The 16,809-nt window shown below is 38.1% G+C and overlaps 1 protein-coding gene across 2 annotated transcripts in view; it reads left to right on the top strand.

Moving 5' to 3' along the window:
* Positions 1-15,624, top strand: part of gnb1a (guanine nucleotide binding protein (G protein), beta polypeptide 1a) — a 38,740-nt gene extending 23,116 nt beyond the window's left edge. Inside the window, exons 1-11 of one of the 2 annotated variants that reach the window (XM_061058697.1) lie at positions 822-960; positions 1,450-1,556; positions 2,482-2,520; positions 2,727-2,833; positions 6,021-6,084; positions 7,167-7,329; positions 8,495-8,561; positions 8,947-9,148; positions 9,880-10,096; positions 13,187-13,302; positions 13,507-15,624. In XM_061058697.1, the coding sequence (XP_060914680.1) occupies positions 1,500-1,556; positions 2,482-2,520; positions 2,727-2,833; positions 6,021-6,084; positions 7,167-7,329; positions 8,495-8,561; positions 8,947-9,148; positions 9,880-10,096; positions 13,187-13,293 (1,023 nt within the window). In that variant the 5' untranslated portion in view covers positions 822-960; positions 1,450-1,499 and the 3' untranslated portion in view covers positions 13,294-13,302; positions 13,507-15,624. Of the gene's footprint in view, positions 1-821; positions 961-1,449; positions 1,557-2,481; positions 2,521-2,726; positions 2,834-6,020; positions 6,085-7,166; positions 7,330-8,494; positions 8,562-8,946; positions 9,149-9,879; positions 10,097-13,186; positions 13,303-13,506 lie in introns of those variants that run through there. The other variant, XM_061058696.1, reaches the window with a different exon arrangement.
* The last annotated feature ends 1,185 nt before the right edge of the window (positions 15,625-16,809 follow it).

The following is a 16,809-nucleotide window of genomic DNA, read 5'->3' as shown; positions in this document are numbered from 1 at the left end:
AACATAGTCCATTATAGCATACTGATGTTGCTTGTAGATTTTCCAGTTGCTGCTTGACCTATGTATGTGATTGTTTCAATTTTGTTTACAGACATACAGATACAGATGTACAGACATTTATATTGACATGGTTTCTAAAGCACTTTCTAATTAATAAGAAATGGAGTTCGTATTTATCGGACTGCTTGTCTTCATTGATGAAAAAGTGGCCTGTGTAGTAATATAGAAAATTGTGGATGCAACCCATTGTGATATTGTATCAAATCAAATCATTGATAGGATAAAAACTTTTTAAAAAAGTGTGAGACCACTGAAGATTCACAGCCCTGGTAGTTAGATTTAATTTGACATAAAATAGGTTGAGCATGTTTTATGGGGAAGTTAAGTTCTACATTTGAACTGAAATGGGCGAGAGAGAGAGAGAGTAACTCAATAGTTTTCAGTAGATTAATTGAAATCAAAGCTGTTTTGGGAAGTTTTGTCTGCTGTCTTCTTCTAGAGGTAATGGTATGATTGTTTCAACCAAAATGTGTCTCCCATCAGTGTCTAACTTGCATACGAACCTTTAATCGATATTTGCCATTATAGTGTTTTTCTTTTTGAGTAAAAATTTATCTTCTTCCTATGGAGAGTGAAAGTGTCTGTGCTAAGAGCGTCAACCAGTGGATTGGGGTCAGCGGGATAGCCACTGCTTTTAGGATCATCAGCAGGTTTTGTCTTAACCGGATTTGGCTGGAGGAGCTGAATCAACTGTGTCCCAGGATTACAGGGATGACATTGGAGGAGAGTTTAGAGTCCAGAGGCTGGGACATTGAGAGTTTCGTTAAACCTTGTCCATCATCTGAGCACCTTGGCTTTCTAGTAGTTGCAACAAAATCCAAGCTGGTCTCTGGGTCTGCCTCTTCAAATTCATGATATCTGGACTCTTAATCCTCGCTTCCTTCAGAAAGACAGCAGAGGGTACCCGTTGGTTCTTATGGCTAAGTTTTTCTTATATTTTTGTCTTGACTCAAAAGGACTGGTTATGAAATGCTCAGTGGGGCAAATGTTTGCCCTATGTTTTTTTTAAAGTTTTTGACAGGAGAGAAATATACAACATCAGCCTCAAAACCGCTATCGGGAGCACAAAAAGCTGCTGAACGCTTGTTGCTCAGTTACCGTTTCTAGCTGGCAAGAAGAGGTCTTGGCCTGTCTAGAACTTGTTTTGTTGATGTCACTCCCTTTGAATTTGATTGACACTTTGTGATCGTCTGCTGCATTTAGTTTTAATTGTCTGTTTCCTCAAGCTCATAAGAAAGGATGAAGAACTTTTGCCTCGGTCTTGCATATACTTTGTTGGGCTATCATCCAGAAGTAGTAAAAGTCAACAGAACAAGTTAACTTGCTGTGCATTACTGTCTATCATTGTCTAATATTTATGTTGTGTGTCACATTTCTTTTCTCCTGCAGATCAGCAAGAGTCTAGGCGGCGGAGCAAAGCACACCATTAGCAGAGGAAAATGAGTGAACTGGATCAGCTACGCCAGGAGGCTGAGCAACTAAAGAACCAGATCAGAGTAAGGCCAGATTTTATTTTTTTTATAATTCACTTTAATTTCTAAACCAATTTCAATATATTGTGTATTAAGTAACTTGCCCTAGAAACTTGTGTAGAGGTAGGGTTATCAGTAAGGCTTTCTATCATGATGCGTGCCATTCAGTTATTATTTTATATAAAGATAAGATAATTCAATATTTAAAATTTTTCCAAAGTTAACCTGTTGAATAAAAAAATATAAGGTTGTGATAAAAGAGTGTTAGGATTGAAAAGTCAACGACATGACAAATTATTTTTTGCTGTTTTATTACTCTAACGATCAAAATCCCTGATACCATTGCCGCAAGCATATATTCTGCCATGAGCCGCTGTAGTAGATTTTACTGGAGTTAAAGCTGTCTTCTAAAGCTGTATATGCTTTGCATTAGCACCCTTAGAGTGATATGCTACAGCAAATTATTAATAATACTGTTTATTCACTTTTTGTTTTTCTTGTTAGTTACTTCTATAAAAATATAATGCCGTCTTTCCGTTAAAAAAATTAAAAAAAAGAACAATCAGTGACAGTTATCATTTCATTAAAGATCCCGTAATGACATAGTGATTATTATATTTTGCCATGGCTCTTTGCTTCAAATTGAAGAAATTTCTGACACAACAGAAAATGTCACCAGGATGAAACTCGTCTGTTTAAATATAATCTAAACCTCACATAAAATATTATGACAATTGTGACACAGCCAAGCTAAACGGGAGGCATTCTCTCTTTCCTCTCTGCAGGAAATGGTTGTATATTGGTAATTTGAATACAGTTGTGTTTGGTACTCATTCACTATCGATTCACTGCTGAAGGCTTTGGCATAGACAAATTGATTCACTGATATTAAACTAGTTGTGAGGAGTTAACAAGACGGATCTGTTGTAACTGGGTTGTTGTATTTCAGGATGCCAGGAAAGCGTGTGCAGATGCTACCCTGTCTCAGGTAAATGTTTTTCTTGTTGCAAATTTCACTATATATAAATCTGATTTCTTTTCTTTTTTTGCTATAGCTGGTGTTGACACCCATTACTTTTTGTCCTTTTGTTAGTCGTCTTTAATGTAAATGCCACCTTGCTTTGCAACACTACCTGAAACTTGTGAAACCAGCAGCCTGAAACTGACTTTTTCTTTAATGTTAACCTTGTTTAGATCACAGCTAACATCGACCCTGTTGGCCGAATTCAGATGCGCACTAGACGGACACTGAGGGGGCATCTGGCTAAAATCTATGCCATGCACTGGGGCACTGACTCGAGGTAATTTCTAATACTTACGTTCTTTCTGTCAACTAAATTTTCATCTCATCAGCCAATCATCTTGCCTTAATGCTGTAAATGTAAAAATGCAGGTCTTTTTCTAAAGTGATCTTTAATTCAGTCTGTAATTGTTGAACACTGATCTATATATTCATTGTTCTTACGATTGGAGACTAAGAAATGTGTGCACATGAACAATGGGTTGTGCATTTTTTGGTCTAAACGCACTTAGAATAAGTGAGTCCTTCAGTGTGTCGACTGTGTTGTGTGTCTGATTGTGCTGTGTTTGTGTGTAATGGGGGTGGGGTATGTGGGTAGAGAAAATACTCAAAATAGAGTGAGCCTTGTTAGAGTTGTGTTGAGACTAATAGCCAAGGCGGATAAAGCAACACGCCTCACTTTACTTTAATCATTTTCCCTCGAGATGAACACATGTCTCACCTCTGCAACCAACCAGTTAATCCCAGTGGTGCTAATGTGCGTCAGTCAACAGAGGGACCTTATCATCCTCCCAGTAATATACCTAGTAAAACTCTGCCGCCTAGAAAGGTCACATGAATATTTTGGATCCAGAGTCTGGTCTAAGTTTGGAAATACTGTATCTCTGTGGAGACCCTTCAGTCTGGGATAAGTTTCAAGAGGTTTGAAAAAGAAACTTGTTAGCCAGCTAAATGTTCAGGGTAACGTACTCTGGGGACACAATACCATGCAAATGTTAATCTTTATTATAATTAAACTAGGCCTCTCCCTGACTAAGGATTTACATAGTCGAACCCTGATTCCTCATATTTCCCCTATAGTCGAAAGTTTTGTTGTTGTTTTTTTGCACTCATTGATCCAGTCCAATGCAGCAGACACACATTCTGACAGCCCAGTGTGTGCATATCAAACCACTGACAAACAAATACGTCTTTGAACTTACCGTTTGAAGAGTAACTGAGCTCTCCTGATCACAATAATCCACCAAAAATGAGTCCCCACGATTTAAATCCAGTAAAAGATTTAATCCAAACACATTACATCTATAAAGATCCACAGAACTGTTAAAAAAACACCCTAAATTAAACAGCTATTTCTTTATAGAACACCCTACTAAAATCGGCTGTAATAGAAATTTGCTATCTCAATGTTATGAAATGTAATTTAAAGAGGGCGAAACACAGTTGTTGTTTTTTTTAACAGTAAATTCTTACTTCAGCGCGATTTGTTGGTGTAATGTTTGAAATCAACTTTTATGGCTCAGTCGGTCGTCTCTCAACCGGAGAGGTTGGGGGTTCGATCCCCAGCTCCTGCAGCTACATTTCGATGTGTCCTTGGACAAGACACTTAACCCCAAAAAGCTCCCGCTGCTGCGTCAGCGACGTGTGAATGTATGGATGAATTATTTTTGGGAATGGGACATTTCACATGGATCTGCCATAAGTGTGTGAATGTGGTGTGAATAGTTAGGTTTGATGTTACTTTGATATGACTAATAAAAAGACAGGGGAAAGTCTTCTTTACCTAAACTGTTCTCTTCAAACACAAAACAGAATCATAATTATCCAGGTTCAAACACTATAAGGGGATGTGCCACATGAATGTTGTCACTTATTTAAAATCCATCTTCCTGATTTGATGACATTTTATTCATCTACCATTGAGTGGGTAAGTCCTGATTGCAAAATGTGTTGTCTCTATAAATCTAAGAATTCAGAACAATTGAATCAGAAGAAAGCACAAAGGAATGCATATTCTACTAGTACAGATCCAATGCAGTAGAACATGTATCGATGTCCAAGCACTTAGACTGCATCAATATTTTATCATGGTTGGAGTACAGTTGTGTTCTTAATTGTATTTATTGTGGATGTGTTATTGTTTAGGTGCAACACTTTACTTTGCACAGCCACTATAATGTTCAATGATCAATTAAGTGAGGGATAATGTCTTGTAAGTGTGTCCATTATAAAGAATCTATGCTGTGATTCGGTGCTAATCCTAGAATGGACTCGTGCAGAAAACTAACAGTATTTTATGTGCACTCAAAACACAACTTCCAGAGTGAGCGAGGTAAGCACACTTATTCTAATAGGAAATCTTGCAAATCCAGCCCCCAGGTACCCCGTGCAGCTCGGGTCTGCTGTCTGGATTAATCCAACATAAGTAACCACAGTGATGGCCCCAGTGCACATTGAAACTGGAACAGGAGTGAACACACAAAGGCCTGCTGGGACTTAGCAAATCTTAACTACTGGCCTGACTCGAACACAGGAGCACACTGCAGCAGATAAGATGGGGACAGAAGGGTCTGTGCTGAGAATCTGTGTATAGATGTGAAGGATCTGCTACAAAAATGAACTAATACATCTCAAGTAATCAAAGCCTAGTGTGATTTAAAAATGCATAATACCACACTGGTTTAAAATAGGATCCTACATTCACCTACTGTGCAAGTGTGTGTGTTTTCTTATCAGCTGGGAGATGGTGAAGTAATACTTTGAGGTGCTCACTTACTCAGAAAAAGGATGAAAAGACTGAACAAAGGAAACCATGTTCATTGTATTTATTTATTTCATTTCGCTACATCACTTTGAAAACAACACAAAACTTGATTTTTGTTGGTTCATCATACATCAGGTTTGTTTGAGCTCGATGCAGAGGACCACTGGGAGGTTTTTATCTTTGGCTTTAGTTTAATCAGCTGAAGTGAAAAGCAACAAAAGGCGAACGAAAAGCAACAGCTTTTAGCCCTGCTTTCAATACCTTCTAATGCTTGCAATTCTTGTTTTGAATTCCAGCCGATGAAAAAGGCTTCCATGTTAAATCCATTCAAATCGGGTACACCGAACACCTTTACGTACAGACACAATTTCCTGTTTTTGAGGATTAATGAGAACTACAGTAGCTCTAAAGCTACTTTTTTGGCATTATATACTTACTGGGCTTGTAATTTATTTAAAAAAATACATTTTTCAGTTTCAACATTTGATATGTTGTCTTTGTGTTATTTTCAGTCGAATTCTTGCATGACGTGCAGTTTTGGAAAATCTGGGTTTAACAGATGATTCTATTCTAACAGTGTCTATTTATAGCTATTTTATCTACCTTCCAAAATGTTGTAGATCACTGTAGGAAAAAATATAATGCTGTTGTAAGACTTAAAGTAGTTCTGTATTTTGACCTATCTTTTTTCCCTTTTCACCAGGCTTTTGGTGAGTGCCTCCCAGGACGGCAAACTAATTATTTGGGACAGCTACACCACAAACAAGGTACAAGTTTTATTTTAATCGGCCTTGACTTATTCTTGATTTTTCATTTTCCTGCATTAGAAAAATAAAAAAATGAACCATAATAACAATGATTTTAAATCTCGAAGTATGAAGAAAAGTCTTAAATATTTTTTATGAGTGAGTTGTATGAGTTTATTTTTTTTATTCAGAATATACAAACTGTAGATCAGGGTAAGAAGGGCCATGGTTTGTGAAGAACCCTCCAAGAGTACAAACAGGGAAGCAGAGTCACGCAGTGCTTAGGAGAGGATCAATAACAAAACATGTAGCCAACTTAAAAACGTAAACCTTAAAATATAATGATACCCGATCAAGTGGACTCATAGTCTGAATGTTTTCACTGCCTCCAAAAGCCAAGGTTAAAGGGTTCATGCCTGTGATAGTTTACCGCTCAAAGTCCGTACTCACCCTGCTTGTTTCTTAAATTCTTAAATTTACCTTGGCATTGACACAGGGTGTAACATATATTTTTTTACACTTGTACAGATCAAAGGTTTAACATGAAATGATTTCAACAAACTTCAAAGTATTCAAGAAAGTCTCCAGATAATCCAAACACTGAAAATATGTTTGGTTTAGCATTTAAAATAATTTTAAATGTTCTTCTCCAATGAAATAAATAGTTTTCTGAAACCCTCCATTTCTTACAGCTAAGTTAAAAACATTTTGAAATATTGAGGGGAAAAAAAAAAAAAAAGGTTCCCTTAAGGAGTTTTTAGCTGGTTATAAAACAGACAGATATGATTACTGATGCATCATTATGACCTACAGAAACGGACAAAACCTGTATGAAGAAGAGTGACTATTTAGAGGACGGGTGTTAGACAAGACTATGAACACGCTGATGACCCAGCATGTCTGATTGTTTGAAGTCAGCAGGAAAAGAGTTCTCATAAGAAACGTTTCTCACAGTAGCTTTAGGTTAAGCTATTAATAGTTGGTATTGTGTCATTGCAAGGATAAGTAAATATTGCAGACAACCTTTGTCACATGCTTTACCTTGATCCCGATCTTTCACTGAAAACGGTCATTTATTAAAAAAATGTTTTACTGTCTTCCAGGTCCATGCCATCCCGCTGCGCTCCTCCTGGGTAATGACCTGCGCATATGCTCCTTCTGGGAACTACGTGGCTTGCGGAGGCCTCGACAATATCTGCTCCATCTATAACCTGAAGACGCGTGAGGGAAATGTGCGCGTTAGCCGTGAGCTGGCCGGACACACAGGTAAGTTCATCCACAAGCATGTGATCCTAGATTAACATTGAAGCTTAAAATGAAAACAGATGAGCTTGAAACACTTGCGGTTTTGTATCTGTAAGAATAGTTTTACATTTTGTCCATTAAGAAACTATGTGATCACTTTAAGTAAACACACCCAGGGGAAAAAACGAACAAGTTCTCTGATTAAAACTCATGCAAGGAACTTTTAAGTTCTGATTTGTGTGACCCCTGGTGACAGTAAATTACAATTTATCCCTTTGCTCATCTTGTCCTCAATATGTGTACGTGGTGTTTTTTTACAAAATATTTGATCAATGTCTAACATGCATATTACGATTAGTCTTACACTGCTGGGAGCAGGGAGAACAACATTTCATCTTTACATACACAGATACATAAAGAACATGACAAACTGAATCTTGAATCTTTTGGCAGGAGGGGCTGTCTAACACCTATCCAACAACTAACCCCCCTGCAGCTGTTTCAGACAAAAAAAACCATGTTAGAAATATTCAGTCTAATTGCTCGTAATCTCTTTTTCTTTTGTAGGTTACTTTCAGTCTGTTTCATAACCAGCTTAGAACTCCACATACAGGAGCTTGAAGTCATGCTCCAGTTCTCTAAAATCTTGGAATAAAGTTGCAGAAGTAACAGTGCTTGAAATGTCCTTTTTTTTTTTTTTTTTAACCTAAAACATCAAATCTAGTGGGTTTTAAATTTTGGCTTTTTTGACACAGATCAACAGAAATGACTAATTACTAATAAGTAATCTAAAAAATATTAACTTATTCTTAATAAAGAATTGCATATGTTATCGTCCCCTTCAATAGTTTGCATCAGAAAAATCACTTGTGTGTCTCATGGCTTTTTAAAAGTCACTTAGATTCAACAAAGACTCAAAACACTTTCAAGGCTTGTCAAATAATTACCAGGTTACTTAATATCCCTCTGTGTTTTGAAATGTATCGTCAAGAAACATAGTTTTCAATCTGCCTCTAGAAGGCTGTCCACACAAACTGAGTCAATGTATAAGAAGGATGCTTGTGAGGGAGGCTACTCTGAAGGAGTCTCTGAGTGTGTGATGATGATTTGAAGATCTTCTATTTCTGTGATAGATGCAGTTCATCATAAATGATTTCTATAAGTCACTGTGTTTGTTACTCGTCAGGTTACCTGTCCTGCTGTCGCTTCCTGGATGACAACCAGATTGTCACTAGCTCTGGAGACACCACTTGGTGAGTTGTGGTACTGCAACACATGTAGTTCAATACATAACCATCAGATTGCATATACTAAAAAATCACTGAAGAGTTAGTTCAAGACCTTTGTTACACCATATAAATCACACAATTAAAATTATGTTTAGAATCAATAACACTGCACTTTTATATTTGCATTATATGGCAATTTGTTCCCACCCTCTGTGTCTACCATTACTGCTGAGCTACAGTTGAAAGCCAAGTCTCTCTTTAGATAAACTTCAAGCAGCCCCAGCAATCACACCATGTGACGATCAGCTTCATTATTGAATTGCTCTTACCAATAATGCCACTGATGTGCTTTAGATACGGTTTGTATGTTACTGCTGTAAATTGACATGGTTCTTTCTGCTCTCCGCAGTGCTCTGTGGGACATTGAGACCGGTCAGCAGACGACTACGTTTGCTGGCCACACTGGCGATGTCATGAGTCTGTCTCTGGCACCAGACACCAGGCTGTTTGTGTCTGGAGCCTGCGATGCCTCTGCGAAGCTCTGGGACATCAGAGAAGGAATGTGCCGACAAACCTTTACTGGTCACGAGTCAGACATCAATGCTATCTGTGTAAGACTACACAAACACACTCTTTGACATACATTCTTTACATTACGCACTTTAAGACAAGGGTTTGCACGTCTCCTGTCACTCATGACATGTCCAGTTGGAGTCCGTCATTGCATGTCTTTGATGCTTGAGAGCACATTCTGGTAAAGTCCCAAGTTACCTGAAAATGGTAGTCATTCGTGGGAATCATGTAGTTTTCCTCTTCTGTTGCATTTCTATGAACTTAAATCTCACTTAAAGTACAATCAAAGCAGCCCTCCAACCTTTGAATTTTCTTTGTTGCCACCTTGAATGAGTATTTATATTTTCATTTTTGGAGGATGCAGTGTGATACTATGTTTTTCCTAAGCTAGAGTGAATTACCAAAACAAAAGTATCTGTCTAGCATTAAAGAGTTTGCCTTGAGTTTCAATACCTGCACTATGATTTAAGCATTTCAATAAGTCTTTAATTGTGGTCTAACGTGGTTTAAACTTTGAGCCAGTTAGAGAAACACTCTGGATTTTACAACTGAATATGAGCAGAACTGACACGTTTACACTTAGGCTTTTGTGGTAGACTGATATTTCCACAGCACAGATGACAAAGAAAGACATTACAAAATTATTATTTCAAAGCTTTTTGTGCAGCAAGATTCTTTTTTTTGTTTTTTTATTTTAACACTTCTCTAATGTAAAGGAATGTGTGCACAAGTTTCAACACTAAAACATCTCCCTTTATCTCTGTTGCAGTTCTTCCCTAATGGCAACGCCTTTGCCACGGGTTCAGACGATGCTACCTGCAGGCTATTTGACCTGCGCGCTGACCAGGAGCTGATGGTTTACTCACATGACAACATTATCTGCGGCATCACCTCCGTAGCATTCTCCAAGAGTGGCCGCCTACTGCTGGCCGGCTACGACGATTTCAACTGCAATGTCTGGGATACTTTGAAGGCTGATCGTGCAGGTAAACAATCATAGACAGAAATATGTTTTTCTGATGCTGTTGTCCGCATCCAACAATACACATCAAACAAAAGTCTTACAAGACACCAGTCAGGACTTGTTTTCAGTGACCTGTCAGCCCCACTGGCCAAAATCCACCTCAAAGCAGTTTGTGTTTGAGTGTTTTCTGTCTTCAACTATGTTGGATTCCTTTTCTATATTGTAATAGTTCAGAAAACAATTGAAACACATCTGATGAAGTCAATCTATTTTTAGATGCTTAGCATATATTACTAGTTGCGTTTTTATCTGTCCTTCTAATCTGCAGTTAAGGTGGGAGTTCGTATGAATGGGATTAGTTACTTCTGATGGTCACAATACGTAGAAACCTTTGCCATCAGTGTGTGAATGGGTAGGTGTGACATGCGGTGTAAAAGCGCTTTGAGTAGCGCTATATAAGCTCAAATCCATTTACCATATTTGTCCCAGTGGATAATTTGCCTTTGACTTTACAGTGATCTGATGCAGTAACCAAAACTCAAAGAACATTCATTTATCAGCATGTCCAATTACATCACTGTAAAATTCCATTTACATAGTAAAACAAACACACACATCTTAAAGCTTAGGTGGTGTTGAGGGCTTTAATAGATAAGGGGACAAAGGAATTTTTAAAAAGGTTGTTCCTGCCTAAGGGATCCTTGCATCGTCTGCTGGAGGGGAGGAGCTGGTTTTCAGGGTGGAGAACATGAGATGAGTCTGTGAGGATTTTTTGCTTACTTCTTCGATACATCACATATATGTTCTTCCCACTTTAAGAATCTGTGCGGTGCTTCTCAGTAATCAGTACACATAGAAGACACCTTGGTGGCCGCCCAGGTATATCTCAAGACCTTTTTTTAAAAAATGGGTTCATAAATTGCCAAGTTCACAAGAGCGAAAGAGACAGAGAGAGAGTGAGCGAGAAAGAGACGGAGAGAGACCAAGAGAGAGAGGTCCACTGTCCGTATGTCCCTCCTGATTTAGGTGCAACACTCATGTCAAAACTGAAGCTTCAGATGTCTTTGTTTCAATATTTTTCTGCTGTCATGTTGTCTTACTTATTGTTATGCGTGCGTCATCATCAATATGCCTTTTTCATATAATGAGTATCAAGTGAAACATGTCAAATGCGAGTAATCTCATTTACGATATATTTGAACATAGGTACAAGATACGGCTGAGCTGGGGGCTTGACGTATTTTAGACCTTCAAGGGGTCAAACAATTACCTTACAAACTTGAACAATGATTCCTGGTTATTAGGTAATATTCAAAGGCAGAGCATATAACATCCTTGATCATTACCCATCATCAAATATGTCAAACACAATCTTAACTGCCATTAGGATGATTGGGCTGACAGGATCCCCTTCTTACATGGTAGGCTCACCTCCCATGAAGCTAACTATTACCCAGGGCCTTCTTATAGACAGGTTGTCTATTTTACAAGGTGGAATACAAATGGGGGTTCTTTTCAGCAAACAGGGATCTAGTCATCAACACAATGCAGACGTTACATCAAACACCTGAGGCCACTTTCTTATCTTTTGAGCATTTTTGTCATGCTCTGACAGGCCAGCATGGACTGCTTCGGACAGAAAATACAGCTGTGGTTACTACACAAACTCTACTTATAATAAATCTGTTTATCTAGCTGTTGCTAAAGTGTTGGGATATGCTAGCAGACTCATGACCTATTGAACTGCTGTATGACTTTCCCTCAGTGGAAATAATATTGCCTGTTCTAAAGAGTGTGCCCTGGCAGAACCACTGCTGTTTAGAGGCTTTGGCAGCCTCCTCTCCACGGGAACAACCTCACCCAAAGCAGGGACAAAGGTGACTCATCCACAACCAGAACTTGAGAGACTGAATGCTTACTTCTTGAGAGGTCCCATTTTATAGCAGATAGTCTGCTGTTCACTGTTGTTGCAAAGAGATTGGTTGCAAAAATCCAAAGTCCAATGGTATCATGATAGAGGCCGTCCTCCCTTTGAAAAGCTGTGGTTCAATGCAAGGATTGGAATGTGCTCCTGTTTCAGTACTCTATGGTGGATATTACAACGTTTCTTCAGACGCTGATGGATACGGGACTCTCTCAAAATTAGGGTCTAATTCACGATAATATCCTCTTGTCAGGCTGCCGTTGCAGAGACTTGTGGTGTAAATCCAATATCCCATCATAAGATTTGGCATTAGACCCTGTGGCCCTTTTGTGGTTCCCCTTTTTTAAGATGTATTGTTGGGTGTTCACCTTCATTTAGATAGGACAGTGGACAGACTCATACAGATATCAAATGTTTCTACTACAAGGCTGCTATGCCTCTTTTTTTGACCTGTGCAGAGCAAGTGGGTAGCCCTCATGCTTTGTCTGAGCGATTTGAATTGAACATGGCTACAAGATGAATGCACAAAGGTAACATTCCGTTCGAAATGGGAAGTATTTGCCTAATATTATCCCTGCAGCATATAGCTCTGTGGCCTTTAGCTTTTGGTCACCCTTCTTTTTCATCTGTCACACCACATAGTTTGCATTCCCTGTGTACTGTGTGTGTGTGTGTGTGTGTGTGTGTGTGTGTGAGAGAAGTGACTGAAACTAGATTTCATGATCATAGCTTCTGTACCAGGAAGGAGGGGAACAAGGTAAAACACATGGTTGCCCCACTACACAGCTGATGAAAGACAATCTGAGAATAGGAGGACTGTTGTGACAGATGATTCGTGATGACATACGACTCTACTTGCACATTTATACCTCTGTGCTTAAGGTGTGGATTGAAGGTGTTCTAAGCTAGGGTGTTAGATGAAATACTATATGTGTTGAAAGCCATTCCTCTCCTGCTTAAAGTTTTGTACAGTGTCACCTCTTTAACTACTTTGGAATTAAATACATCACTCACATGTAAGGCATGTTATAGAAATACTTTGAAAAGACCCACATATGACATTTAAACTAAAAAGGAAACTGCTAACAGAGGTGTTCTTCTGGATTGTTTTTCCTCCCTCAAAGCATTTGATGTCCATCCAGACATTCTAAGTCCGTTGCTGTGTCTTAACATGTGGTGTCTCTGCAGGAGTCCTGGCTGGTCACGATAATCGAGTGAGCTGCTTGGGTGTAACTGACGATGGCATGGCAGTGGCAACAGGGTCCTGGGACAGCTTCCTCAAGATCTGGAACTAGAGTCAGAAGGTAAATGATGACCTAATAGTCCTGTGATGTGCAACAGTGTCAGGGTCATGGTTTATGAACAGCTAAGGGATCCTCGTTTACTGTTTGCATTTACTGCCATCTGGGGTTTGGGACTGACTGTGCAACATTTGAAACATCTGCACAATGTTGATTTTGCTGGATGACAATAATAAAATCTTTTCTTTTCTTTTTTTTTGTTTCAAGATGGCATCTGGACTCCCAAGTTGAGCAGAAGATCATTCCAACCTAACAATGTTCAATTTTATTGCATATCCAATCTTTAAAAAAAAACAAAAAAAAACAGACACCCCGTGATACTGACTCCGAACACCCCTTAAAAACTTTCAAGAGCAAAAATTCTCTCTTTCTTTCTCATTTGAAGAGCACAATTGTCTGTCATTCACAAAACTACAGAAAAATGAAGAAAAAAAAGTTTGAGGGATTTACTAGTTACAAAATGGAAAGAGGGGAAAATGGTGCATTCCTCCATGAACACGCTCTGGTATTGAAGAAAGTGAAAACACAAACACCCCACCATCAAGCAAACGTGTCCTGCATCCTTATTATACAAAGTTCTGACTGAAGGTTATCACTCGACAGTGATCTTATTCTTTTTAGAAGTTTGGACATTTTTATTTTTGTTTCTTGTATTGATTTCTGTGATTATCTTTTGCTAAAGAGGCGTAAATCAGTGAATTGTTAGTAAATGTTCAAATGAGGATCAAGGCTTTGTTTTTTGTTTTTTTCCTAGTCTTCACACATTTAAGAGATTTTTTTTTTTTTTTTTTAAACAAAAAGTTCTTCAGATCAACTCATTTTATATAGAGATTTATCCCACTGGAGAATAAATCAAGAAAACGGAGCTTCAAAAAGGAGGTATCAGGCCAGTTGTGGCCCTTTGGTATATTAAGTCTCAAGATACTTTTACTGTTTCTTCTTTTCCAGTGTAGTCCACAAATCTTTGTTTGCACAAAAATTAAACTTTGCATATATAGAGTAATGAAATAAGAAAAAAAGTAAACTAACCAAGCACATGCTGTTTATCATAATGAATGCTCATTTTTAGAACGTGACAAAAAAGCAAACCATTTTAACCATTCTTATACCTTTTTGTCTGACAACAGTGTAGAATAATGAAATGAAGAAATACTCGTTGGATCCTGATCTACCCCGCCCCCCTTTATATTCATTAATTTAATATCGTTTTCCCTAGATTTTGTCGCCCAGGGGTGGGACCGTTGATGTGATTTGGTCGGCTGTGGAGTACCACCACTCTAGCCCAGTTGCAATCTGGACACGTTTCTGTTTTTAACAGAGGTGCCCATTCCGTGCATGGAAATGCAGTTATTACTCTGTTAATGACATGTTGTATAAATCAATGTTTGAAAATAATGATATTGAAACTTTTTAAGTTAAAAACGAAAAAAAAAAAGATTTTGGTTGTCTGCCATGGATGGGTTATCACTTAGAATCGCATGCTGTAGAATTGCTTAAAAAGGTGCATATGGAATTAACTCCTTTGATGTTTTTCTTTAAGAAAATTACCTGTTGGATATATCAATACAATGGTATTTATATTTTCTTTTTTTTCTTTTTTTTGGGGGGGGGGGGTGGGGGGGGTTGGGGTGGTGCTACTCTGTGCATACATGATTCAACTTGAATGTCAAAAGCTATGCACTTGAGAAGCAAACCCTACAACATCATCAACAGTCTCTTGGTCCATACTAGGGAGGGATTCCAAAAATTAATGAATATCTTAAATGTTAAAGATTTTACACAGATGCATATGTACATTCAGACACCGAAACGAACACAATCTCAAATGGATCAAAAAAAATTGTCATTCCTTCTGTAGCAAAAAAAAAATCCACTTGCAAGTAAAACATTTTATAACAGGTTTTTTTCTGTCCTTTAATAAAAAAATTGAAATATATATACACATATACTTCTTACAGCATCTGAATGGCAGAACTTTCTGTTGTTCTCTCCTTGTAAACAGAGGCGCTTTTTCTTTAGCTGTAGTGTTATTATTTTTTTTTTTCAACTTTTTTTTCTCTGCAACTGTACAAAAATGTGCTGTAATTGTGCATTAGGCCTGGAGTCAGCAAAACATAAAAATGTAATTAAAAAAATTTAAATTCCCTTTCTTTTTCACCCTCTCCATTAATTAACTGTAGAGCTCTGCACCCCAACTGTTCCCTTTTCACTTTTTGTATTTAATTTTCAAGTCAGTCAGTGTACAACCGAAAGCTGGATGCAAGATAGAAACTATATTAAAATGTACTGTTATTTAAGATGTAATAAAAAGCAGTTTGAGATGAACTTCTGTGTTGAGTGTGTGATTCACTAAAGGGGTTGCCACTAAAGCTTCGATATTGCAGACTGTTTGGTTTCCTTGTAATTATGTTAAAGTCAAATAAACAATTTCTTATCCAAAATTAATCCAGCCTGGCTTTTCTGTGTATTCATTTGCACTATGTTTATTATTTGTGAACAGATAGCTTTACAGTCTAAACAGCCACGCAGTTGAACAGAACACCAGCTGTAGGGTATGTTTTCAGTTGTCAGGATGGACACCACAGATCGTCTATTGTTAACCCATCATTTGCATGTTCATATCTGTAAACCCACTGATGGAAAAATAATACCTGCTGATCGGAACTACAGATACTGGCACATCCATTGGATTGTTCGTTTAATTGGTTGAAATCATAAAGTGCATATCTAGTCTTAAGGGAACCAGGGTGCAATGCAAGGTTGCTCAACAATATCTAAATGGTATTGACGTTGATTGCAGTGACTTTTGAAGTAATTTGGGGTTCAGTGTCTTGTTTGGTCCCCACAACTACAACATGTAGACCACTCAAGCCGAGGAGATCGTCTCCACTCTTTGATTGGCGGACGACCAGCTCCATGTTTGCTTAAGACACAGGATCGGAATTGTCTTACCCGTACAGTAAGTAGCCGATTTATTCTCTTACTCCCTACCAGAGGACCAGCAGCTCTACAGGCGTTATATTTTCGTTTTGTGCTACAGGTTCTTTTGTTTTTAATAATCTATTTACTCGTCTTTGTCGCCCTCTACGTACCACGAGAGGCAAAATGTGTTAGCAGATTTTTTTAGTTCTTAAATATAAAAATGGCAATATCGTACTACGGCGTATTAAGTTAAATATTTAAGAGAATAACTGTTTCATTATTACATATTATTATAATGGTTAACTTTTCGCTAGTCTGCCTGTCCGTGGACAGATCAGACACAGCTCTGCTGGACGCTAAAAAGCTGGGACGGCTTTCTGGGAGTCACTTCCTGTACCTGTGTCATGTGGTTTCCTTCGCCGCTGATGAACCCGGAAGTGTGTACCATTTTATACAATTTTGTAAGGATTATAAACGTATATAGTTATCAGTTGAACAGTTTCCATGCAGTACTTTAATCGCTTACGTCTTTGCCCTCTGTAAAATGTTGTAGTGTAATGCTGCTAAACAGCCCGTTCATTTTCAGGA

This window comes from Labrus mixtus, chromosome 15 (assembly GCF_963584025.1).
Source record: "Labrus mixtus chromosome 15, fLabMix1.1, whole genome shotgun sequence".
NCBI lineage: Eukaryota > Metazoa > Chordata > Actinopteri > Labriformes > Labridae > Labrus > Labrus mixtus.
Note: the sequence above shows the minus strand (reverse complement) of the source record. Positions and strands in the feature narration are given on the sequence as shown.